The 26,844-nt window shown below is 43.2% G+C and overlaps 1 protein-coding gene across 3 annotated transcripts in view; it reads left to right on the top strand.

Moving 5' to 3' along the window:
• fam172a (family with sequence similarity 172 member A) overlaps positions 1-26,844 on the top strand; it is a 142,562-nt gene that overhangs the window by 98,863 nt on the left and 16,855 nt on the right. For all 3 annotated transcript variants that reach the window (XM_035640206.2, XM_035640204.2, XM_035640207.2), the window contains exon 10: positions 1,631-1,715. In XM_035640206.2, the coding sequence (XP_035496099.1) occupies positions 1,631-1,715 (85 nt within the window). The remainder of the gene's footprint in view (positions 1-1,630; positions 1,716-26,844) is intronic.

Here is a 26,844-nt window from a genome sequence, read left to right as displayed (position 1 = left end):
TGGGGGAGAGGGGGAGAGAGACAAGACAGAGCCCAAGAACAGTTCTGTAACTTGTACCTAAGCATCGTCAGACTGTTATAATGATATAAGCTTTAAGACAGTAATATTAATAAAAAAAAGCATAGATGTAGCGGTTTATCAATAGTGTGTGTGTGTGTGTGTGTGTGTGTGTGTGTGTGTGTGTGTGTGTGTGTGTGTGTGTGTGTGTGTGTGTGTGTGTGTGTGTGTGTGTGTGTGTGTGTGTGTGTGTGTGTGTGTGTGTGTGTGTGTGTGTGTGTGTGTGTGTGTGTGTGTGTGTGTATTTTTTGGAGGGGGTGAGGTGGGAGAAGTTACACACATCCATCCATCCCGTCCCTCCCCTGTCAGGGCCTTGTGAGTCAGGGTCGCTGAGGGCAAAAATGCGCAAGCACGTGTGCGTATGTGTTTGAGTTTGAAGGGTTCAAAACGGCACTCGTCATTGTGCGAGACCCCCCGCATGCAATCACTGACCCACGCTCACAAACATGCACAACACTGTAATGGCTGTCGGGGGCCAGGGTGAAAGGAAAACAAGGGCAGATAAGGAGTGATTCAGAAGGACGCCAGCTGCACATTCTAATCTCTTTACATTTTCTCTTTCTTCTATTGAACTTTTATCTTATCTGGGGAACGTCTTCTCCAAGCATTCCTCGTCAACCTCCCTCTCTCCCTCTCTCCCCCTTCTGTTGTTTTTGTACTAACCTTACATGCCAAAGCATACCAATCAAAATTGTGCGTGGTGGTATGTTGTCATCTTCCGACCCAGAGAATGAAAACTCAAAGCAGGGGAAAAGTAAAGTAACGGTGGTAATTGACAGGATTCGTTAAAGGTACATTTGGTTTAACCATGTTTGAAATAACTTAGTAGGTACATAGGCAGTGCCACCCAGGCAGGAAGATGAAAAAACTGGATAAAGAGGTCTTCTCTTCTTTCTGACAGTAGAGTTGTCAACCACAGGGGGGTTTGAGAGGACTAGGGGTGTTTGCAGGGGGTTATGGGTCAGCAAGCTGGGCAGACACCCTCCCCCAGGGCACCAACTGATCCAGCCTGGTAGAAGGCCTCAGCTCTCCACCACAAACAAACGCCAAGCTGTCTGAGCAACATGTCACAAAGCTTTTAATTGCTTGTTGCTGTCTCTCTTTCTATCTCTCTCTCTCCCTCCCCCACCCCCTCTCCCCCCACCTCACTCAGCCGTACACACACACTCAGCTTTCTCGCTTACTATCTCTCCCCCCTGCTCCCCACCTGTCCCCCTTCTCTTTGTCTCCCTTGCCTCCCTCTTTTTTTCCTCTCTTGTCCCTTTCTTTTTCCACGTTCCTTTTTTGTCTTTTTTTTTCTTCCAATGTTGCTTTGCGTTTGTATTAAACCTGCTTTTTTTCAATGAAGTATAGAAATGCAGTCCATCAGGCATAAAGATAAAAGACACGTTTTTACATAAAATCCCTTCCCTTGCTTTATTTCCAGCTTATATGTGGTGGAGGACGCTAACTGCCACATATTAATTTCCCAGGCACAGACGGGTTTACAGTCTTTTGTAGATGCAACTCATAACTATGATGAGAAATCTTTTCTCAGATTTTTCATCTGGCAATTCCTTTTTTCCTCCTACAGCACTGTTGTAACTGGGTATCGAGTTCAGAGCCCCTGGACACGCCGCTGGATCCCATGCTGCCAGACTGCCCCCGAGTCTCTGCAGGTATCAAACAAACTGTGTATAAACATGCATCAACAGTAATGATATTGCTACTCAGTATTTACTTATAGCATCACGCTGGCTTTGTTTTCAGTTTCCAAATACAATGTTTGAGGAAATGACTAAATGATTAATTTCAAGACAGTTGAACGGTGTGAGTCATAGGTGAAGAATTGGATCAGGGTTGCATTGTGAGTTCAGAAAAGCTGGTACTACCAGAGGGTCACAACCACCTGATGTAGTAATCATCAAAATATTAGATTAAAAAATGAGTTTTCAGTGGTGATTTTTTTTTTTACAGTCTTGGATATACTGGATTATCTGTTAAACGTCCATAAACCATACCTACACATCCCTTAAATGTAGCCTTTTAACAAAATAATAATTTATTCTCTGGAAGACAAAGAGGGCAAATCAATCTTATGTGGTTTTATTAGACACTTTATCTCTGGTCACAGCTTAGAGTAAAGTGGATACAATATACCGACTTGAGACACAAAGGATGTGCCATTACAGGTAAGTAGAATTGTTTCGTAGCTAAAATCTACATTAATGACAAGTGTGCAAATATCTGTAAATAAGTAAATTTCACCAAAACAAATATATGCCTCAGTGTTTGTTAGACCTCTGCAGATGTGTTCATCAGTGGTTTACATATACAGATTGTCAGGTTTCGGTCAGTGCAGTGTGATGTGTTTTGTCCTGTGCGTGTGTTTACATGTCTTTCTATGCTCGTGTGGACAAATGTGTGTACGTGTGCACATGTTTGTGGGTGTTGGGTAGATTGTAGGTCTTAGAAGGGCTGATTGAGAGGGATCATTGTCAGAGAAACTGAAGCAGCGGCAGATTATCTTGAAACACAAACACACACAGACAGAGAGGCTGTCTCTCACACACCACAGAAATGAGCTGTTTTGATTTTGTTTCTATTTTAGGTCTTTTTTTGTTGTCGCGCCCTTTCTCTCTCTTACTTTTTCATCATCTACTCTGGCTCCTATATACATTAATCCTCTCCTGTGGTGTTTGGCTTCCTGTCCCTGTGCCCTCTCTGTGGTTGACTGGCCTTGATGATGTCACGGCCATCATGAGAATGTGTCCTTAATGTTGGATTAGGGATGAAAGCTGTAATCCTCGACATGACCGTTGATAAGAGATGATGATTGCAGTGTTGTTTGAAGAGTGACCCACATGCAGGCATGCTCGCACAGGCACACACACAGAGAAACAAAATAAGAGCCAAGCCCTAAACAGGAAATAATATATGTCATAACTATTAAAAGCATCCTTACCTGCTTAACTCATTACTTACTGTGCATTTCTGTACCTGAACTCCTTGCACTTTGTCTGATTGAACAGATTTAGTACTTAGTGCCTACTTTAAGGTTTCCTTCTGTACTGAAGCGAGTGTTGTCCCTCACTTGTAAGCCACTTTGGATAAAACCGTCTGCCAAATGAGTAAATGTAAACGGGTACGTTTAAGCATTGATTGATACACGTGTACACACATACCTTCAGGAGATCCTGCTTTGTGATTTAACTGTCCTCGAAGCACCTCAGCGACATCACAGTGAATGTGAAGGCCACCTTACACATGCTCCACATGTCAGCGAAAGACACTACTATCTCATCTCCGCCGCTAAAACGCCATGTTCCACATGGCACTGTGTGGGTGGATGGCCTTAGCATCTACCGGTGAAACAGCTCCTTAAATGTCATCTAGCCTTCAATAGAAAACCCATATTGTATTTCATGTTCAAATGTCAGTTCGTTACTTTGATGTTTTACGTCTCTTCTCAGTGACTGCTGTCGGTCAAAGGACAGGAACCTATGAGCGAAGATATCTAGGTCTACTTTTTGAAACTGCTGGCATGCCTGACATTGTCCTGACACAGGCCTGTTTGACCTAGCGTCCATCTGTATGTGTGCAGTACTGACTTGGGCTCTATTGACTTTTGCTACTTTAACCGAGCTGAAAAGATCTGAGTCTCTGGCCTGTTAACAGAGCTGCCAACTCAGCTTGTCTCTGGTCTTTTGGTGGCAGCTTCTGATGTCAAAGGTTGACTCCGTCGTCTTTGTGTCCTTGGCAGCCTGGCAGGTTCACAGGCAGCAGCAATTGTGGCGAGAGTCGCAGCAGAGCAACAGAGGTGATGAGGTTGAGAGAGGGTTGAGGGAAGGCTGTCAGGGCATCGCGGCCCAACCCTTCAATCAACACACATACAGCCCCCAACAGTCACCTCTTCTACTGCCATGACTGCTGTTGTCTGGGTTGCTATGGTAGAGTATGTGTGTCTCTGTAGGTGGGGGTAATCAGGGTTGACCATAAAGCAACAGAGGACAGGCCGGTGAATCCTTGTTGTCATGTGTGCACATGCACATATGCAGACACACGCATCACAGTGTGAACCACTGCTCTTGTGCGGAGCCAGACTGAGCCCGGGGCAATTCAGCTACTGTGGAGAATGGCATGTGATCAGACGCACACATACTAAGATGTCTTAAGGCTAACAAAGTATTAGATGTGTGCATAGACATGGAAACTGGGACTGGTCAGACAGCATGATGGGAAAACGGGTTGAAGGACAAGTCTTGCCTTTGCTCAGCATCTGTTCTTCTCTCTTTCCTTACTCCTCTCCGTTTCCAACTTTCCCTCTACATCTCCCTCTCCCCTCCATCGCTTGCATCCTGTCTGCCTGTGTGGCGCAGTGATGATATGATGATTGTGTTTTCCATGCTGGTAGACTCTTGGCAGAAGAAGGTAGGGAGAAGTGGCGACGGAGCTTCCCTGCCTATTCCTAATCATCTGTGAAGCAACGGCGGTGCACCAACATGGCACCCAGACGGGGCTGCAATGACCTAGAGAGAGGGAGAGCAACGTGTAGTGGGGGTGTCTGCTAACATCTCCATTTCTTGTTTTAAATGCGATAAGACCTGGACCCATTCCCTTCGTATTTCACTGGCTAGCTTCCCTCCCTTTTATTTATTTATTTTTGGGGGGTCTTAATCTTTTTTTCTTTTCACTCAGTTCTTTATTGCCATCTTTGCACGAGGAATTTGTTCCCCCCAACAAGGTCATTGCTCTGGCGTTTGGCAGTGGCCTGGCACACTAGCAGAATTTTATCAGTTAGGAGCACACCGAACGCAGGCTAAATATGCAGATAAACTGGAACCAATCTCCAGCTGGAAAGTCTCCCTTTGTGTGTGTGTGTGTGTGTGTGTGTGTGTGTGTGTGTGCGTGTGCGTGCGTGCGTGCGTGCGTGCGTGCGTGCGTGCGTGCGTGCGTGCGCGCGTGTGTGCGCGCGTGCGTGCGTGGAGTAGCTTGCTGGTTAAGTGGGGATGCTGAGGCCTTCCCAAGATGTCCTACGCTTCCGTTAAAATGCCGAGAAAATAATTATGCAAGATGGGAGAGTTAGTTTGAGGAGAAATAGATGGATTGAAATAGAAAAAACAAACCAACATTGTATAGTTATTTTTCTTCTAAGGTTTTTTGTTGCTTAGTTAATTGGCCTTCTTTTTCTGGTGAGATTGATGATCGGTTGTTTGATCAGTAAAGATGCTATTTCAAAGGTGGGAAAAACTCCTTTGGCTAATAACACACACACACACATGCATAAGCACACACACACACGTGCACACAACTTCCTCTTGGGTGATTACTCATTGTCCAAGCTGATTATTAATTACAAAGGGAGAGCTCTCTGAAGGTAAACACTGATTAATGGCTAACAAAAGTAAGTTAATGTCTTACCTGTACTTTAATTACCAACCCTGCTCTATTACAAGCATCTGAACACGAGGCTGTAATTAACCCTAATGGACTGCAGAAAGAGACTCACTTTCATTTTTCACAACATAAAAACACCAATGTGTGTTCTTTTATGATGCGCTCACTTCTCTTGCTTCCTTAGTTGGTGTTCCATTATTAAAAGTGAGGATCTTGTCAAAAGGACATCTTGATTTTGGCATCTTGAATGAAAATAATTAGGTTGAAAACTGATGCAATATTTTCCATAGAACTGACAATAATCCCTGCGCAATGAGGTCACTCTGCCTTTCACTCTGACACAAAACGCACACACACAAACACACAGCCTTGTCCTTATTGCGAATTTGCGCTGTTCTGCTGTAGGTTTGACTTGACTTTTACCTTCACTTCTCTGATCCTTGTACTGCTGACCATGAAACACCTCTAACTGTCTGCACCTTTTCACCACACACACACACACACACACACACACACACATTTTCATGTGATCCTCCATTGAAGCAGCGGACTTCCACTTTACAAAGCTGAAAAAACAGTGGGTGTAGGGGGTGAGGATAATTTAAGTGGGTTTCCTGTTAAAGAGCTAAGTCACACAAACATCACTCAGACAATGTGTGTGCGTGTGTGTGCGTGTCTAACTGTCTGTGTTTTCCAATAAAGCGTTTCAGTGTTTTCTTAGCCTGACTGGCACACGTTGTTGCAGGAAATAGACAGGTAAACTCTGGTGAACCAGGGCCTGACCTTTGACCTGGGTCCACTGATGTGTCCACTGATGTTGGATCTGGCTATTGTGTCACAGTTGTGACCTTATCACACTATTGTGGAAAATGCTGAAACCACAGTCTCCCGATGCCTTGGACTGGTAGGGGAACTAATGATTGGAGACATGAGAAAACAATTTAGTTTCATATGTTATTAGACTATGATATCATAAATTATAACCATGTGATCAAAATATGTGATTTGGATCATGTCAGAAATGGTGTCGAGTGGTTGGTATAAGGGAGTGTTTGCCAAAACATTGCAAGTATCTTTTATATATATATATATATATATATATATATATATATATATATATATATATATATATATATATATATATTTATTTATTTATTTATTTATTTATTTATTTATTTATTTATTTATTTATATATATTTTTTTTTATATATATATATTTATTTATTTCTTTTTATATATATATTTTTTTTTTATTATTATTATTTTTTTTTTTATTTTTTTTTTATATATCTATATATAGACATATATAGATATATATTATGGATTTTTGTGATTTGACATGATATGAAACTACTAGGGGGACTAAATGTCCGGCAACTTGAAGTTTTATCAGCAAGAAAAAAACAAACCCTCCTGTCCCTGGTAAGGAATCTTGATTTCGCAATAATGAGATGAATTTTTCCTTCTTCTTTTGGATGCATGACATGAATACTCTTGAAAAGGAGATGAGAGGAGTGAAGTTGGTTTTATGTTTGAAAACTACATAAAAAATAAATAGATTAGATGAACATATATCATCTTTACATAAGGTACTTTTGCAGAAACAGAACGTGTGACCTGGCCTTCCTGTGCCAAATCTTGATTTTGTGTCAAAGATGTACCCCCAGTCTAATGTCAGGTCACAGCATTGCTCCGTACTGACAGGGCAATCTGTACTGTCGTGAAGCTTTCCATCTCTCTGGGACATTTCCTTTGAATCAATCACTTGATCCCTTTGATTCAGTTGTTTGATTTGATTCTAGAGGACTGTCTATTGTTTAATGTTTATTGATCCATTCCTGTGCTTTGCTTCGTGTTGAACTGATCAGAATCAAAGATATGCTGACATAGTCAATACACAAGCCCTTCCTACACGTTCAAGGCAAGGGTGTTGCCGTCTGTTTGTCTTAACTGACAAACAGGAAGAAATTAAGTTGATCAATACGTCAAGCTAATAATTATACAAGCTTGTCAAAGCTGAGCACTCTATAACTCTTCAGCAGTGGTGTGAGGTGCGCTAAATGTTGAGTGCTGCTTGTCCTTGCAACTTATTTAAGTTGTGATATTTTCAAATTATGATATGTGCGATGTGTGCAGATTTACGGTGAGATTTAGTTCCAATTCGAAGAAAGAACAAATAATGATTCTTGAAAAAAATTGTTGCCCACCTTATAACTTGTTTAACTCAGAGCAGCCTTTTGTGCCACACTTCACATGTTAAATTGTGTGTGTGTGTGCGTGTGCGCGTGTGCGTGCGTGAATATATATATATAAGACATGTGCATGCATCCTGACGACAAAATGTGATCTATGATTTATAATCACATCTGATATGCAGAGCACTCCGTTCAGGCTATTGTGATTATGCTTACTAGAAGCGTGTCTGGAAAGCCCAGTCTGTGGTCTTCAGTTCACCCCTGCACTAGGTAAACTCTATCCAGAAGGCATTTTATCCTCTCCTCCTTTCTCATACTCTACCCATCATCCCGGGGAAAAGAAGAAAGGGGAGATACAAAAACGGAAAGAGCCTGGCATGCATAAATGAAAGTTCAAGAAGGTTCAATGAAACACTTATACAATTTGCTGCAATATAGTGGGGTTTTATAATCTCATTATCATCTTAGTGCCAGATTTGCCCATGAGGGCTGTTCCGTATTCACTCTTATTAGCTCCTCAGATTTGTCCATTTGTCCTTCTGCTACCCACCTCGCAGCCAATCACTGGGACAGAATCTCTAATAAATACCCCCTCCTTGTTTTATCTCCCCTTTTTTTTTTTTTCCTCTTGACATATACCACCTACTGCTTTATTTATGATTTTTTTTCTCAACTTTTACTTGCTATGGGGCAAACACCCAGAATTATGTTCACCAGTCTGCTAATCACTGAACATATTTCTTTCTATAGAAGTTATTTCCCTTCAAACGCATCTGTATCTACAGTATACAAGCTGATATATTGTGTTTGTTTTGGCTTGAATCCTTAGACATATGAGAAACAAAATTGTCCATATTCTTAACATTGTGACAGTTTCTTCATGGTATATTTGGTACACTCTATTTACTGTTGATAGTGTTTTTCAAATCTCATTTCATGTTCAAGGCTAGGCTCTCTCCACTCCGAGTGCTCAGGGTCAGATGGGGGAGCTAATGTACAGGGTACAGTAGAGCAGGCCAAAGGCTGCTTTCGAATCCCCAAGCCGCTTAGCTGCTGTGGGTAGTGTCCATCCCTGGTCACTCCGAGGGCATCCTGAGATTAGTGCTTCACGGACATGGATCTCATTTGGCCATATGGCCTCTTCTCATTGAGTCAATATAGGCTCTAATCTTCCCAGCCTTTACCCCTGACCTCGACATGTGGCAAACTACTTAGAGAGAGAACAGAACACACAAACTATGCATATGCCACATTTGATGGCTGCAGCATCAACCGAATCAAGCATAAAGATGAGGGTGAAAAATGGAGGCCAGTGTGCTCTCTAACAGCCTGGCTTCTTGTGGCTGTAGGGTTGGTGCTAGGTACAGTCCTAGGTGTTGAATTAATCCAGTAAGCCTAAGTGGGGCACGGCAAATCCTAACTAACGCTAAGATTATAACTCTTACGAATCACCTCTATCCCATAGTCTCCTAATATCACAGTGTCGTCATTAACAAGGCATTGGTTACCACCCAACAAGTGTCAGTGTTGCTATCCATGTAGCAAGAGCCCTCTGATGTTACTGTCATTATTGGCATTGACCTTGTATGACAGAGGATGAGAGGAAACACAAGCCACATGGGTTAACCTCACACCTTGAGAGCATCACTTCTGCTCCTCATTGCTGTTTAATTTTTTAAACCTTTAGTTTCCATTGTGTATGCTTTACTTCTGAAATACAGAATCCAATTTTTTATATTTCCTATTTTTAAATATTTGGCAGTAAATGTAGTAATCCTTGCAGGTGTTGCCACTAGGTAAGTAAAGTGAGTTGATTGGATAAATTAGATTAGGGCAGGGAGAGGTTAATGTAATGAGTAATATCATTTGACATTCTGCTTATTTTGGGATTGTCTACTTATTGTTGCAGCGGCTTGTTCAGGCTTTGTTTTGATTATATTGCATCGCAAATAGAATTCATTTGTTCCTCACTATTAATTATATTTTATGATTGTAATGTCCACAAGTGTGTATTAAAGTGTAAGTGAGATTATTATCATTATTAGTTTTTGTTGTTGTTATTTTAATGAAGACTGTCTTTGTTATGATTCATGGGGCCACTCCATAAGGTTTAGATGTTAATTAACACCCACACACACACACACACTGTATGCCCAACTGCTGGGATCCAACATCTGGAAGAGCCAGTCAATTTAATATGTCAGTGGGATGTGTGTGTACACTGTAAGCGTATGAAAGCCAAGAGTTCAGATGTATCTTCTGCTAGTTTAAAGCCACTGCTCCTGTTTAGCTAAACTTCTTTGATGTATTGTGGCAGCACTTCTTCCCCCTCTCTTCTCTTCCACACAATTAGGTTGAAAATTAAATGCACACTTAATATGATTTTTATGAAATGAATAAAAGAGCAAACATTGTGAGAATGTATTTGGAATGCACATAATTGTCAAAGCGATGATTAGAAAACAAAGAAAAAAATCCTTGAAAGTCCTTGAGTCATAATCAGCCTCAAATTATAATTTTCATCTGTCTTTTTTTGCTGAGAAAAGAAAATTACATCTTATTTCTGTAATTATGTAAACAAAAGTGATGGTAGATTCCACGACCAGCCAGCTTTTGAGTATGCAGCGGTGACCTTGAATCCTCCCCCGTGCTCCTCATTGACAGATGAAAACTTTATTAACTAGCCATCTCCAGGACAGGAGAGAAACCGCCGTGAAACCGACGTATGCAAGTATTAGAGAAATGTGGCAATTAGAGGAGGATTTTTTTCCCCAGTGAAAGCACCGAGAAGTAGAAGAATAGTAATAGACACAGTAAACACAAGTAATAGACGCAGCTTGTTCGAGGAAACAGCAATTATAAAGTGCTTGGAGAGCTGTTGTGCTTATTGTGCCTGAGAGTAATGAGATAGGCTGCGCTTATCCCTCACTGATTCTATGGCTCCTAATCCTCAACCATCTATTCCTGCGTCTTTCGTTTATCTATCAACATGTCACGCCTCTGGGCTGACCTAAATGACCTTTAACCTGCGTCAGCTGACTCTTTGGCTCTGAAAGCGGCCTGGCATGGTGTCATAGCTTTGGGGCGATAAATGTGTCATAAAGTGGCATGTAGCAGGTTTTCCTCAGTTGGTTTGTTTTACCACCAAACTGTAAAAGCAAACTGACATTTACTGTGAGTTGGTCTCACTTGTCCTAGTCTCCTGATGTGATTTTGTCTTTAATAGTTTCTTATACTGAATCAACTGACATTTCAAGCCATGCATTTTGGGGTGTTGTTCAATGATGCCCATATCTAACTGTCTATGTCATGAGGTTTTGGAGTTAGGCTTTTGGCACCAGTGTTGTCATGTTATTTCTCTTTATATATTTCCAGTCACTGTTTGTCCATCATGTCGCACTTAAACTTGGATTAATTCCCCTGCGATCTCTAACTGTGTCATCCATGACAGGTCATGTTCAACCATATTATTTAATTGTGCGAAACCTGTATTCATGGGTGAAGATCAATGCGCTTACATCCCTTCACATACAGATACTAAACTACACTCGTGTGTATCCACCCGAGAAGAAGAATGTTGTGTGTTCAGACGTGTTATCTGGGTGACCTAGAGACAGACTGGTTATCACCTATGTGAGCCTCTTAGGGCGAAACTACAGAGCCTGCGGAAAAACACCACTCCTGCCTTCCTCTTGCATCTGTGTGCTGGTCAGCTGGCATGTCCTCCTACTGCAGGGCTCACCTCTTATCTAATCAACATAGACAGGCCACCTCTCCACATGCATGCACACACACACACACACACACACACACACACACACTGAAGGCATACTTGGAGATTCGCATGTGCACAGCCATGCTCAGCGATAGCCTTACACATGTAGACACCCTTAGTGATCCAGCCCCCAAAGACACATGCACACACAACGCGTATACACCCACGTGCTGATAATGACAGACAAACGCACATTGATCAGGGCCTGCTCTGCGCTTCCAGATAGGACTAGTTGTTGCAGTGAGATGTGAGAGCGGCCCAGAGGGCAGCAGAGGGGGTCTAAGGCCAAGTGGTAGACATGCAGATTAGGTAGTGGAGGGCGCCACTAGGTTGGACAGGGGGCCTCAGGGCATTGAGGAAATAAATTGGACCTGAGTGGGTGAGTGAGATTCCCCATCCTTGAGCCCAAGTCACCTGACTGCTGTGTAAATCTGGCCTTCCTTTCAACCACCTTCACCCAACCTTTTCCTTTGTTTAGATTGTAGAAGAATCCCCAACCGCTTAAGAGACTAACCTTGAGATGCAAAAGGGTGGGGTCAGTATTCTGTGGCACACAATCCAAATCCATCTTTGGCACCATTTTAATCCCCTTTTGTTTGGCTTATGAGTTGCTTTTTTCGTTCAGAGTGCATGCCAGCCGACCTTCTGATGTTACACAGTGCAACTACCCTTTGCCCCTAACCCGGCCCTTTGAACAACATGTGGCCAGATAACAAAACCCTGAACAAAAGAGGTAGCTTGCCAGAGCAGAAGAAAGGTGGGAGCTCATACTTTGTGTCTGAAACACTTCATGAGTGCTAAGTGAGGTTGGCACCAGCTGTTGGAGCAGAGTCGAGGAGAATCAGGGGGAAGTGAATTGCGTTTGGCACCAGGCGGCTATCAGGCAGTAATTAGTATAGCTAACATCCCAGATGAAGGAGTCAAGTCTAGGTCAGCGTAAAAAACTTCAAGGGTCTTAACGGGTAAGGGTTGGAGGCCAAGCCATGCCCCCTCCCCTCCCTGCATATAAGCTCATGCCGTGCCTGCTCAGATTTGCTGAAATCTGTATTGACCTTTGACCTTGAGGTGTTGCAGCCAGTCACATGTCAGACTGGCTCCTGTGGACTACGCTGAATGTGTTCATATTAGATTATCTCAGTAGTTCCTACTCAAGACCTGCCCGACCCGGCCCAACTCAGAGATTTAGTTTTACACGCGATGAAGCTTCTGACATAGATGTTACATTACAGCTTAAACCCATGCTTGGCATTCCTGACCTTCTGTGGCCCCAGGATCAACCTTTTTCTGTCACACAGACCCTTGAACCAATAAACAGGGAATCGAATGCATGTCCGAACAAATGAGAGAGGAATGGATTGCACTACAAGACTGTAATCTTTTTTCTCATATGGCGAGCTTGGTGTGAATTTTCTGTATGGGTATATGTGTTTATATGGATGGGTGTAGGGGTCACTGCATTCATTCCTGGTTCCTTAGGAGACCTTTAATCCCCTAATGCAACCATAATCTCTTTTAATACATTGAATATTGGTTGACAAATCAAATGATAATAAATATATTATGAAAAGTGTTTCTTTTTGAATAACAGGGTACATCAAGGGTTTAATCCAGGGGTCTAATCGTAGCTGACACTCTGTTTTTGTTATGTTGACTGTATCATAAGGTTTATGTCCTGTGTTGGCCTCTAACCTTAACACAGCGGGAGGTACAATTGCCACCAAACTTTTGCAGAAATGAAAACAGACTTCATTTGAAAATAAAACCTCTTTGTTGACATATGAACTATAAATAAGAATACGCAATACACTAATCGCATGATTTATGTATGATGTTTTGTATTTCATAAATTGTAATCAGGGATTTTCTATATTTTCTTACATATCAAATAATTTTCTCTGAATAGCTTCAGTCTCTAAGGAGTTAAGATAAACAAGTGTCTACAGCACACAAAAAAGAAAAGGTTTGGACTATGTGAACTTCGGTGCATTTCATTTATCCACTGTGCTATTTGTGGTGCTTTTCATCTTTTGTATCCTGGCCTAGTTTCTGTATCTTGTTTTCAGAAAACATGAGCTAAGCTGTGGTGCACAATCAGAGATTAGATCAGAGATCAAGACGGACATTAGATCACTGCACTGTAGGTCTGACCCCTGACCAATTAAGCACCTGCCCCGCTCCCTGGTAAAAACCCTCACCCCAGCTCACCACACACCTGCCCGCCCCGTCCCTGTCCTTTCTTGGAAATGATATGATGGTGTTTGGATTCATCGTCCTTGTTTTCCTCCATACTGTAATCCTATTTGCTCTGTCATGTGTTGGTCCTCACAGATGGTGTGTATTTGTGTGTGCGTGCGTGCGTGCGTGCGTGCGTGCGTGAGTGTGTGTCCGTTTGTGTGTATGAGAGAGAGAGATGGAGAGCACTGAGGTGGTATGACACCAAGCTCACGCACAGCTGTTTAGGCTAGCTCACTGGCTCCATTGTCTCTCCCACACATCCCTGAGAGGTTTGTCTCTCACAAATACACATATGGCCACGAACATCCAATCACCCAAGTGGGTGTCAAAATATAAATGAGAGTAATAGTTTGGGTGACATCACAGTCAGAGTTCTAGGTCACCCCCTCCATTCGTCTTTCTCTTCCTCCTTTCCACTGTCCCTGTGTTTGCCTTTCTGAAAATGTTAAGCTGAATGAGCATGAAATGGAGTAGGGGTGTGTTGTGTGGGGGAGTTGGGTGGCAGGTCGGCTGAGGATGTGGGGCAGTAGGCAGTGAGTTCCCACTCATTGTTGAGTCTCGGGCAAGAAGAGAGAGAGAAAGCACAGCAGGGTGACAGGTCCTTTGGCAGTGGTTGGCGTCTTGACGACCGCATTTAGTTCCAGCTGAGTGCCCACAGTGGGCATGGGCGCACTGCCTTCACTCTGACCTCTCAACTGAGGTCCACTGCTCGCCTGTTTCCGCCGCCCCTTGTTATTTATCCCTTTCTTCTCCTTCTACTACAAAGAAGTAGAAGAAGAAGAAATACAAAGAAGAGGGGGGCTCTTCTTTGTATTTCAAAAATGGCTTCATAACAGCCAAAACAGAGATGTTTCAGAATTAATTTGTCACAGCAGTGGGCTCGGTTTGTGATCAGACAACCAGTGGGAAGCTTTTGGGGTTTTCTTTTCATCCAATGCAATCTATCAATCCCCTCTTAATCAAAAGACAAATCTTTAAAAAAATTAATGCTGATGATCAAAAAATATAGATTGGATTTTCTCATAATGTGTTTGCAAAGGGACACATTTGTTTTGAGCGCTGATGTGAGTGGTAATAAAATGTTGCTTGTAACAAACTGTTGATTGCATTTGTAGACAAAAGATACGATATTTCTAAATAGGTAAACCACAAGGATATACTGTACTTGTGTTTGTATTGATCCATCATTACCCTGGGTACCAGCATATCCGGAAGCTTCAACCTCGTCTTTCGTTACGAGTGTCCGTGCCAAAAGTCATGGATGGATTTTCACCTAACTTGGTGTGATTATTACTTGGGCGGGTACCTCCAGATCTTTCACTTTTGGAGCTAATCGGTGGTGCACTATTACAGAGCAGGGCCAGTGTTAAGCCCAGGTCTGCTCGCCTGCTGCAGTGTTATCCATTAGGGTACCTACTGTACGCTGTGGCCACCTGCCATAGTCTAATTGTCCCACCAGTTTTAAAATGATACAAAAATGTTCAACATGTATCATAGTAAGATATAAAAAATTTGCAGTGCTTGATTGGGGTATAAAACGCGCAAGCAGGGTATTCACTGTCCCTATGATGTTTTTTATTGTTCTTGTAGTCACATTTTTACCTTCAAACTCCAAATGTAAATCCAGCGCTTTATTTCCGTAACTTAAAGATTTTAACTTCATAAAATGTATGTTTTACTGTATTATTCTAAACAGAATGGGATTCTTGGAAAAGAGTGTAGTTATACAAGTGCAAGATAGTTTTGAACAGTTTGAGGAGATCCGTTTTACCTTAATAAATAGCTAAAGCTCTCAAAGTGGAGGGCACACTAAGAAGGGATTGCAGGGTCTCTCTTGTCGTATAACCTCTTTCACCTATAAGGCTTTGCCCTGGACACTGACTCTGAAAATGTTTGCGTTGTGAGTTTATAACATTGGAGTTTATTACAAGTGTTGTAGTCTGTTCAGAAGCAAAGGACTTCAAGTGACAAATTTGTCAGTGAAATCAGACCTCTTCCCAACAGCAGTTATTCTTTCTTTTGCCTCACTTCTTTAATGCTATCCATCTCTTTTCTTTATTCAACACACATCTACCTCTTGTTTAACCTTTGCTGTTTCTCTGTTTTTCATTTAAAAAATCAAATTTCAGCTAATGAAAATCTTCTGATTGGACGTGTATTACTTCCACCTCAGAAGCTAGGAGGGTGTGTCTTTTCCTTACTTGATATTGTATACTTTTTAAACTACCCAGTATAGCTTTTTATACGAATGATAAATACTTATATTAGTAAATTCAGTACCTTGTCTGTAAAAAAAGTGTCATACTTAAGAAATAATAAATTCATAATTTTCTTTCGTAAAAAATTATAATTTAATTGAAACTAAAATTGTGTTGAATCCCTTCACATATTACACTCTTAAAAGGGCTCTTGATTATTCTATAAAATCAAACCATTGCCTATTTTTCCTTGTTTCAAACAAAATCCATAATTTTAATTTCAAAAAGTTCAGTTCTGCTTTTGGTGCTTGCCTGTTCTGCTGCTGCAGAGGCATTGAACAAGGTGGCACCAGGCCATCCCAGGGAGGGTCGATAGTTCTTATATGGGCAAATGCTTGCAGACGGGCAGCTTTTGGGACGCCTAATGAATTGCACCTGTATTGATCTCCATGGGAAATACTCGTATGATACAGGAATAAAAACACTGGGTAGAAGGGGTTGGAGGAGGTGAGGTTGTTGGCAACGGGGAGGCGAGGGCAGACGTGTTTGTGCAGACTTCATCAGGATGCAGATAGTGGGATCAAGATTGGGTATTGACAAGATTGGGTGCCGGTTGACTGAGCCTCAGAAGCTTGAAATAAACTGTCGGAGGCACATGGCCAGTCATTACAGTGAAGCCGACTGGCCCTGCTCAACCTTGAGCCAGTCGATAAGCTATTATAACCATGCAAATTGTGGCCAAATCAAAGACCTGACATATTGGTATTATATTCCTGTGCAGCCAACGGGTTATGCATCATTATTGGGAGCCCGCAACAATATGTATTATGCTCCCTTGTAGTTTGGTGAGACTCATAAGGGGGAAACACTGAGAACAATAATGCAGTACTATGGGGGCACTCAATCTTTTTTGTAACAAAGCTCTTGTGCCATTTCTTTTTCTGATTTTTAAAATCAGACCAACACCCACTCACACCTCCCCCTGTTGTCTTTCTTTCTCTCTGTTTCTCCTGCCTTTCAGCGGGACGGCAGCCTGCCAGGTCATTTACTCTCAGTGACAGTGTGACGCATCCAGCCAGAGTTCGGATGATGTAATTTGGGCTAAAGGCTGTGTAAACACTGCTGTGACCTTGGTTTTAGATTTGTCAATAGGGCTGGGTTGGAGAACAGAGGAGAGGATTGTGTGGGATTGAGAGCAACATGCCCTGGCTATGATAGCTGGAAGTCTCCCGCTAAATGACTGATATGATAACCTGCGATACCTCAGCCTTACCTCTGACCCAAGCTACACTCCTTTAACAATCGTTCTGCACTCCTCTCTCTCGTTGTCAAAGCTCTTCGATCACCTCTGCTCCTCTCCTTTCTCTTTGATATTGAAGTACTCATTTTCTCTTGAGCTCTTATTGCCCTCTCCTCATGTTCTCTCTACTGTTCTCTTTTCTCTTCTCCGACCCTGTTCCTTTCTTCTTTGATAGCAGTATCTCTGCACAGCTTGTCCACTGTCTGCCCTCGTCTTCTATGCTGCGGTGCTTTACTCCGCATCTTCTGTCATCTGTCCTGTGCTGCTTTTCATGAGCTCCAGAGGTCAACACAAGTAAACACTGGCCGACAGCCCAGACAACACAGACCTATTGATCTGGTTTGGTGGGAGAGGTGAGGTGTCTCCTGGTGGGTCTCGAGGAGGGTTACGACCTCCAGGTCTAGACTACACTGTTCTGAATCCTTCATTTGGGGGAGGTTAGGGAAAATGGAGTATCAGGCCAACAGTGAGTCAGTGTTGATCCACTGAGAATGCCTGAGGGCTGCCAGACATGCAGGTGCATTTGATCCAAACAATTCACCAGTAGACCGCGCTTCCGGACTACAGTACGGTCTGGACAAGTAGCAGGAAAAGACCAACACCTGTAATGTGCAGAGGAACAACTCTCTCCAACATGAGCATTACAGAGCAGTCAAACCATCACCATCAACAATGATTAAGAGACTGCATTTATTTAAATTGTATCTAGGAGTGGGGTTCTTTATATTAACATACAACATTTACTAATGTTCCAAATGTTCTTTATATTAACTAAACTATTAATTTAAATATAAAATACATTTTTGTCAATTGCAAAAACATTGTGCAATATTTATTTTTTTTACCCAGAGATTTTACAATAGCACATTTTACTGGTGCGTGATACCGTTAAAAAACGCGGTACTTTTGCCCAAGGTTATCATACCGTCAAAATCTCATGCCTACATGTGATCATAGTTTCTCTGATTAGAGCTTGGACATAACACATATTCATGAACACAATTCCAACTTTTGTTCTCTGCACTGTGAAAACCTTCTAGCAACATTTTTTTCAGAACATTGAGATGTGGACTTTGGTCCTTCAGAATGCACAGTCCTATGGGATCCAATCATAAGGCCACTCAGTGACCATTTGAGATTGACGCCCATTCCACAGCTCAGAACGGTGCAGCTGATACTTGAGAATACACAAATTTGTTCCACCAAGTTCTGCGTGCAATGGTTCGCAGATGGGCAGCGATTAATCAGAGAGGTAACTGTGAAGTAGTTTGCAATTAAACTGGAAAGCTCTGAGGCATGCTAATTGAATCAGAAAATTAGCGACAGCTCTGTTCTGAGCTGTAATAGGCTAGCTGCAGCTTGCAGCAGGTGCTAGCCCACTCAGCTGTGGAACAAGGTATTTAAGTCACATTAACAGCAGTAAAAATATTCCTTGATATGGAACAGTTAGATTTTCTGCTCGTTTTCCCCGCCCATGTCACCAGGAAGAGCCAAACTTAATTAATGTGTTGGAGAACACATGAAGTAATTTAATAGTGTATATAACTAGATATGAGCTTGATAGTGATCACAGGTAGAGGACACATGATGCATGTAGTTAGGCAGAGATAATGCAGAAAGCCTTTCTGTTCACTCAGCGTGATTGCAAATATTAGTCTGTTTTTGTCGTTTTATTCCTGTCAATTGTTCTCCTCCCTCCTACTCTCTGCTCTTCTTCGCTCTCCTCGCCTGCACTTTCCACATCTACTGTAATACCACCCCCCTCTTCCTCCTTCCTGTAGCCTCCCCGGGGGTCCTGTTTGCTGACATCTCTCTCTGACACAACATGAAAAAGTGGTGAGAAATTAAAAATTGATCACTTTTGAGCACGGGGCTGCCGCCTCCTCTGCTTGTTGGCTAAGAAAGAGAGAGAGCGAGAGAGAGGGTTATTTTTGAGGGAAGGCTGCACAAGCAAAAGTTCTTTCAGGGTTCCTGTAGAGTCGGAGTCAGGGGAGGGGAGTGAGTGAGGCAGAGAGATGGGGTGTGAAGGCGAAGAGAGTGGTGTAGAGGTAGAGAATTCCCCAGGCAGACAGTGTTGTGCCTCGTGGTTCTGGCTTTAAAGCATATGCTGCGTGCCACACATACAGTAGGAGCATAGGCCATGACAGAGAGGGTAAGGGTGTGTTTGAGTGTGTGTGGGTGTGTGTGAGAGAGAGAGAAAGTATTGGTGTTAGCATTTCAGGCAGACAGCATCCTCTTTTCTGCCTGTTGAGCCCCCCAGTCCTCCTCAACATTCCGATCCTGCCCTGGCTCTGCTCACTCTGATATCTTCATCAGACACGCCTGACTGTAAACACACTTTCTTTCTCTCTCACACACACACACACACACACACACACACACACACACACACACACACACACACACACACACACACACGGAGATGCATTACACTGACACTCTCAAGCAGAAAAATACTTGGGCAAATACATGATCACACAGACATGCTGCCTTGTGCAAGCTCGCAGAAACAGCTGTTGTATTATATTGTCTACATCTCTCTAACACAAACACACTCTATATACACTCGTATACCAATAAAGCCTCTACACGTTTTGAGCTGTATTTGATCCTGCTCATGAGAATGATTCAGCCCTCTGTACATATACGCTGAGTTTATTGATTTGTGTTTGTGTCTGTGTTCGTATGTGTCGGTGTCTGTGCTCAGTCAGAAATGAGAGGAGATAGAATGAGGTCTTAGGCTGATGAAAAGCTGTCCGCTATAAACCAATGTCATGCATTGATTTTCCTGGTAATGAGTTCCCAGAATGTAGACAAGCACAGAGGCATTGAAACACACACACACACAGACACATGCATAAAAGATAGGTAATGAAAGCAGGTGTTTAAAATATGTGAAGGATTTATGAAAAATATGTCTTACAGATAGGTTTATGTTCAACATATTTCACCATACCATCAGAACACATTGCATTCATAATTGTGAAAATGTAAAAGTCAATTAAGTTCATTGCGAGAGAAAGCATCTTTTTGTCGTGTCGTGGAGTTTAAGCTGACCGTCCATACCATACTTCTAAAAGCAGAATTTGCTAAGTAGCTAATTAATATCCCTTTCCTTAATGCAGTTATATAGTGCATATGCCCCCAATTCTTGTTAATATTTGCCTGAGTGCTGCATGTGCTTTCACGGCTCTGGCACAAATCCGAACTCTGTACTGTTCACCCCTCCAAAATGAGTCGGAGGATCCTTGCTTTCCTAAAGACTCTTTCTTTATCTCCACGCCCCTCTCTCTCTCTCTCTCTCTCTCTCTCTCTCTCTCTCTCTCTCTCTCTCTCTCTCTCTCTCTCTCTCTCTCTCTCTCTTCCTCTGCTTCTTTCGCTCCCCTGCTGAGAGGATAAGGGCACTCCCACTCTTAGTCAACTGTAGGGCATTTTCACTGAGGTAACTGTAAGGTTAGCTTGATCAGCTTTTAGTTAGGAAACTTTGGCACCTGCCGCGGAAATAGGCCCGCAGGCACTTTGGTGCACTGTGCCTAAACTTTTACTTTCAGTGTTTACCTCAAGTGCTCGGTCGTTCTACATACAACTGTGCACCCTTTTTTTCATCAGTTACCCAACAGAAACGAGAGTCGCATCGTGTGGTATGTCCAAATTGATTTAGATTTTTATTCCTCTCTTTGATGCTTTGAAGATAATTTCCTCAGACATGGGTCATGTGGGTGTTTTTTTTAGGAGTCTGATCAAATCACACTATTCCAGCAATCTTTATACTTTAGAGTGAAGGGAGAAATCCGTCCAAGCATGTTCCCTCCCTATACAGCTGCAACAGCTCTGCTCCCGGCAGCATATTCCAACACCAGCTTGTTAAACAATTTCAAATCTCAACGCCAACTCTGGCCTATTCATACACCCCTCAAAGCCCTCCCTCCATCCCCCCCTCTGTCCCTCCTCTGATCCCATTTCACAGTGGAACCATCAGGAGCTTATCCCAATCTCAGCCTTGGCCCGGGGCCCAAAGCATTGCAGGGCCCGCCTGAACTCAGCTGTGAACTCTCAACCTTTCCTTCAGTGCCCTTCACTCTTCAGCTAGCTGCCTCCCGCTTTACCCAGACTCCATCTCTGCCTATTTTAGGAGGGTTTTGGATGAGGGGCCTCTATATGCAGTGGGTGCTCTTATGCACAGTTTACAGGGCACGTCTAAACACACTCAGGGTGTCGAGTAGAGCTCAACAATAACATAAACTCTCTGCTATTATCCAGACAGCAGCCAAGACACCAACAAGCCACCCAACCAGGCAGCAAGCCAGCAAGTCGGCTATCTAGTCAGGGAGTCACACTGCTGCGCGCTGTCAGTCAAACAATTATCATAGTAGCCACCTAGCTGATGGCCAGCTAGCCATCATGAATGTTACAAAGTGAGGCCAACTAACAGAGCCTGGAAAATGTGTCCCCTGAGTAGAAGAGGAGATTGTGTTAATTTCCTTCTTTTCACTTTGCTTTTAAAACCACTAAGTATGTCAGCTGGCACTGGCTTGTGGCAAATGAAAGAAGCCCCAGCCAAAGGACTAAGTCTCTGTTTTAGTCATCGCAGACACAAACCAGCAGCTTTAGCCTTGACAACTTGTACTTTTCATGTTGCTCTCAGCTTCCTTTCACTCTCTCTTTCTCTCTGCCCTGCTCTCCCTCCTCACAGTCAGTTTATTTTCTGAGTATCAGGAGTTGCAATAATGAGATTGGGGGCTTTAAGATTTGAGCTCAGTCCGTAGTAGTGTGTGCATGTGGTCTTGTTATTCTGGCCTTTATAGCCTTCAACCTGCTAATACTCTGGTGACATTTAAGGGTTAAGGCAAGGTCGGGATACATGTGCTGCTCTGAATGTGGGAATGAGCAAATAAAATTTGTTCATCTAACAGTTGAATTTAAGTGAGAACTTGAGAATTTATGTGAGGTAATGTGATTTTGAATAGGATGGTAATGCAGTCGCTCAGGTAAATAATCATTTACAAGACTGTAAGTTAGCATGTTCAGCATAATAGACATGTGTGATATATAAATTGTCTTGATGGACTTGTATTGTCCGGACCCCAAACTTGAGAACAGACCAGATAGATGCTGAAACTCTCTGTGGCATTATGCTGGTCATGGCAATGGTTTGTGTCTACTTTGGGCAGTGCTGGTGATGTTTGTAACGTTAGCCAATGTATCTGACCCTTTCCGGGAGCAGCAAGACGATAACAGGACAGAGGTGCTCCTACCTTTGCCCGAGCTATAGAGCTAAAATCGCTCATCAGAATAGCTCTCAAATGTATGTGTATGTCCCCACAGAGGACGGGCACAAGAGATAAGAGGTTAAGTTCAGTGGGCCTTTGCTCCATTGGAAAGAATGTGCAATGACACACTGTTGGCTTCTCATATTTTTCACTGAAGAGATTAACCTGCGTGTGCATGTGTCTCTGTGGAGTATGTTAATTTATCGTGTGTGTGTTTGTGAGATCTCCCTGACACGTATCCCCTTTATGAGAGGCACATCACACTACAGATGACCCTGTTGGATGGCGGTGGCCCTTTTAAATACAGCACCCTGATGCAATCCGCTGTAAATACATTAAACCAAGCTGCAGAGGAGGAAGCTGCTTATCCATCCTCTCTGGCTCTTTCTCCACCTCTCTTTCCCTCTCTCTTGCTCTTACTCTGTTTTTATCTCATTGTCCCTCTTCCTCTGCCTCGCCCTCATTCGCTCCATATCTATTTCACTGAATTTGTCTCATTCCTGTTTTTCTTTTATGCACTTTATTGTTCCACTCCCCTTCGCTAACTCCATCTGAAATATATTGCATGCGGACACTCCCCAGTCTCCAAGCTACGCTAACTACACTCTGCCAATCTGGTTCACCCGCTCTCGTTAGCTTCACCGCCTGCTGTCCACCTTTACCACCAACCCCACCCCGCATCGCCTCGCACCCTTGCTGGACATGAGTCTCAGCCCAAACCTGCCTTGGGGTCAGAGGGAGTGCCAAAGGTGCGGTGAGTGACGTGGCACTCTGGCTGACCCCTGGCAGCTTGGCAGGGCTGCCTCCCTAATGAGATTAGCTGGGTAATGCCGACTCTGTGTCTGTTTCTCCTGCCGCCCAGCCTGGCCCACCCTGGGGCTCTTTATTTAGCCAGCAGCAAGACAGGGTGTGCCAGCATTTGCAGGTCGAGGGCAGGACAGGACCCACAGGCCCACTGGCCTCCCTTGTCCCTTCCTCCTACCATATCTATCTCCACTGCCCAGCCTAAGTCTTGTAGCTTCACCATAATGCATTGTTTTTGTCTCGTGTGGCTGTGTTTCAAACCCCATCCGTATATATCTGTCTGTCTCACTTGGTCTAAAGTGATTTAAAGGTCCTTTAAACGGCTAGACAGTACAATACAAGGCAGTGATCAAACTATGCCCCGATCCCTTAAAATACACACACACACACACACTACCTCGAGCCAGACGACTGAGCAAGGAACCCCCCGGAAACTCAGCTCTCAGGCATACGTGTGACTGGCTTTGATGATTGCTCATAGCAGCGTAAAGTGCAAAGCTGCTCACTGTACCGCCCTGTGAAGACACAGACTTAGACTGTATTACCAAAGCTGTGGCCACCAGCCTGGAACTAGTCAGGTAGCCAGACAGCTACTTCGTACATACAAGTATAACATTTGCAGCAATCTTCATTCAGAACATAATAAAGTAACTTTCTCCGTATTGCTATAATCCTCTTTGCCTTTTCACGCTCTTTTGTCCCTATGTTTAGATGGCTCCTATTAGTACACTTATCAGTAGTAAGCAAGTTGAAGTGCCAATTAAATACCTGCAACGTTGTCAACGTGAGTGTTTTTATGAGAGGGTCCTTGAGAGACAGGTGTGGCCCCCCCCCCCCCCCCCAGCCATAGGGTCACTTTCATCTTGGTGTGTGTGACAGCTCCTGTGAGTCTGACAGTGCTGTGGAGTCTAGGCCAGGTGTCCAGGTGTATTATGTGTGGGCGCGTGCACCAACACTTGCTTGGCTGTGGTCCTGGGGCTCAGACAGATTTAAACACCGCGCAAACCAAACATCCTGTACCAATCCCTCATTAGACGTGTGTGCATGTGTCTGTGTGTGTGTTCGAATGTATGCTTATCTTATGTGCCTGTCAAAACGTTTGTAATCAGCATACTTGTGCAGTTTGCCCTCGGTACTCATCGCTTACACTAAAGGATTGTGTTACCTCGACTTGTCAAAGGAGAAGAAGAGTCAGCTTGCTCTTCACCTTGTGATTGCTCTCAGGTCTTAAAGATTTTTTTGTGTCTCTGTTCATTTCTGTCCACATGAGAACACCATGGACATATGTGTCATCTTCAGCCAAGAGCAATATGAAGAGGTGATGTAGCTTTAACCCGAATCCCATTCTCTGTATTTCAGTTTAACACCTCTCTTTCACATGTACATGCCACAATGCACGCTGAAAAGAACTCTCTCTCTCTCTCTCCCTCTCTCTCTCTTAAATCTCTCTCTCTCTCTCTCTCTCTCTCTGTCCTTCTCTCTATCTATCGGTTCAGCACAGATGCATGCTGAAAAAAACAGAGATACACATTCACACACACGCACTTGGACACAAACGCATATTCTGCCGTCCACCCCCATATCACTTTGCTGATATGAACCTTTAGAAAAGAGAAAAGAAATCCTGTTGAATGAAATGAAATTTTGAGGTGGATTTAGAGGCCTCTATGTTAATCTCCAAAGAGAGCTGCAAACATAATAGCCATGCAGTTGGATGTACAAGAAACTTAATTAACTGGAGACCTTGTCCATAGATGGCGGGTCAAGGAAATTTCAACCACACAGCAGCTCATCTTTTCTCGTCAATGCATTGCTCTTCATTTCTCCAAACTGAAAATCTCCCTCAACCTTTTAAACTCTGTTTATATCTTTAGAAGTCCCAGGAGAACATACAGTATTTTTCTGTACACATCAATCAGTTGCCGCTTAATTTTGTGGCTGATATATGTTTACGGGTAGATGGAGGCCATGTGTTTAATGGTGTCCACAATCTGCCATCTCTGGTCCCAAGACCGGATGAGAAAAAATTAGGGTTAGCTGCACTTTGTGAAAAGATTTCTGATGCTGGCTAGTAAAAGCTGTTGACCACAATCCTTTCAACGAGGGATGTCACTACCATCAGAACATGGAATATAAGGACAATAAGAACCTGGAAAGACATGTGGCTGCCAAGATGAGGGATTTAAATCTTGCCATACTCAAAATTAGCAAATCAAGATGGAATAAAGCTGTCGAGAAGCAGCTTTCTATCCTAGAGTTGCTGCTGTATTCGGGCCATGAAGAGGACAACTTACTACATACCCTGCGAGTGACCTTGATGCTGTCCAAGGCTGCCCAGAGAGCAGCCATTGGCTGGAAGGCACATATTCCATGGATGATCACAACCTGTTTATCTTAGAAGGAAATAATAAACATGAACATAGTTCAGTGCTATTCCCCGACTACTACTAGTGATGAAGGGAGCAAGGGAGAATTCTACAGCAGGCTGCACTCCATCATTCATAACTACTCAAGAAGAGACATCACCCTTGTAATTGTGTCCAAGAGTTGACGAGACAATAGGGACAGCAAGGTCTAGGAAAGATGAACGACAGGGAAGAAATTTGCAGATAATGTACCTCCAGCCACCTTATCATTGGGTGAAGCATTTTTCTGCACAGACAGTTAAATAAATCCAGCTAAGTATCGCCACACCTCTCCACTGAAAACCAGATAGACCGTGTGTGCATCACAACGAAGTTCAAATGGTCCTTTCAAAATGTTTGCGTTAGACAAGAATCCTAAGTTGCTTCAGACCCTCATCTTCTGGTTGCCCGTGTGAAGCTGAAGCTAATGAGAATCTGGACAAGAGAGAATCAAAAATGATAGAAATTCAACGCAGTACCAATACAGTTTAGTTAGTGTAAAGTTAAGTCTGTCAGCCAAGCTACAGAAATACAAACCCATGTTCCAAAATAAATATGTACTTTGCATTAACATGAGAATCCCATAGTGTTCTGTTCAGCTGGAGAGGTTAAGTTCATATCCATCTCAGATATTTCCTATGAAGTGCAACACAGTTATAATGGATTGTATACCATAACATTTGTGAGGGTCTGGCTCATTTCCTGTCAGTGATTCTTCGGGGGAATGGATGGTTTGATTAAAGAGTTTTTTCTTCCTGTGCTAACTGTCCGTTTTGTTTAGCTCAGTTACATTTTGGAATAACGACAGTACTCCCTGCAGTCAATAAGAGAAATCCCCAGGAGTTTGTGAGAGAGTTCATGTGATTGAAAGCCCTCTCGTTAATGCACGTATGCACAGCTACAGTGCATGTGTTGTTGCTTGAGTGTGTGTTTGGGTTACCCTCCTTTACCTCTATGTGTGTTTTGCAGGGTGTAGTGCACAGTTCAGGATCTGTGGGGTGGCCCATTATAGTTTGCCCCTACCGGAGCAGAACAGCCCCAAGCCATATGGCAGGGCTCCCTGGCCTGTTGGCTGACAAGTAACATTTTGACTGCTGCACAAATACAACATCCACCTCCCTGGAGACTGAAGACGGAGGCTTTGGGCTGTATGCTAACATCAGGGCTGAGCTGAGCTTGAGCTGTTTTCGGACATGAACTCCGCAGAATTGCGTCCAGACTTCAGTGC

This window comes from Scophthalmus maximus, chromosome 19 (assembly GCF_022379125.1).
Source record: "Scophthalmus maximus strain ysfricsl-2021 chromosome 19, ASM2237912v1, whole genome shotgun sequence".
Taxonomy (NCBI): Eukaryota; Metazoa; Chordata; class Actinopteri; order Pleuronectiformes; family Scophthalmidae; genus Scophthalmus; species Scophthalmus maximus.
This window is presented reverse-complemented; position numbering and strand designations above follow the sequence as displayed.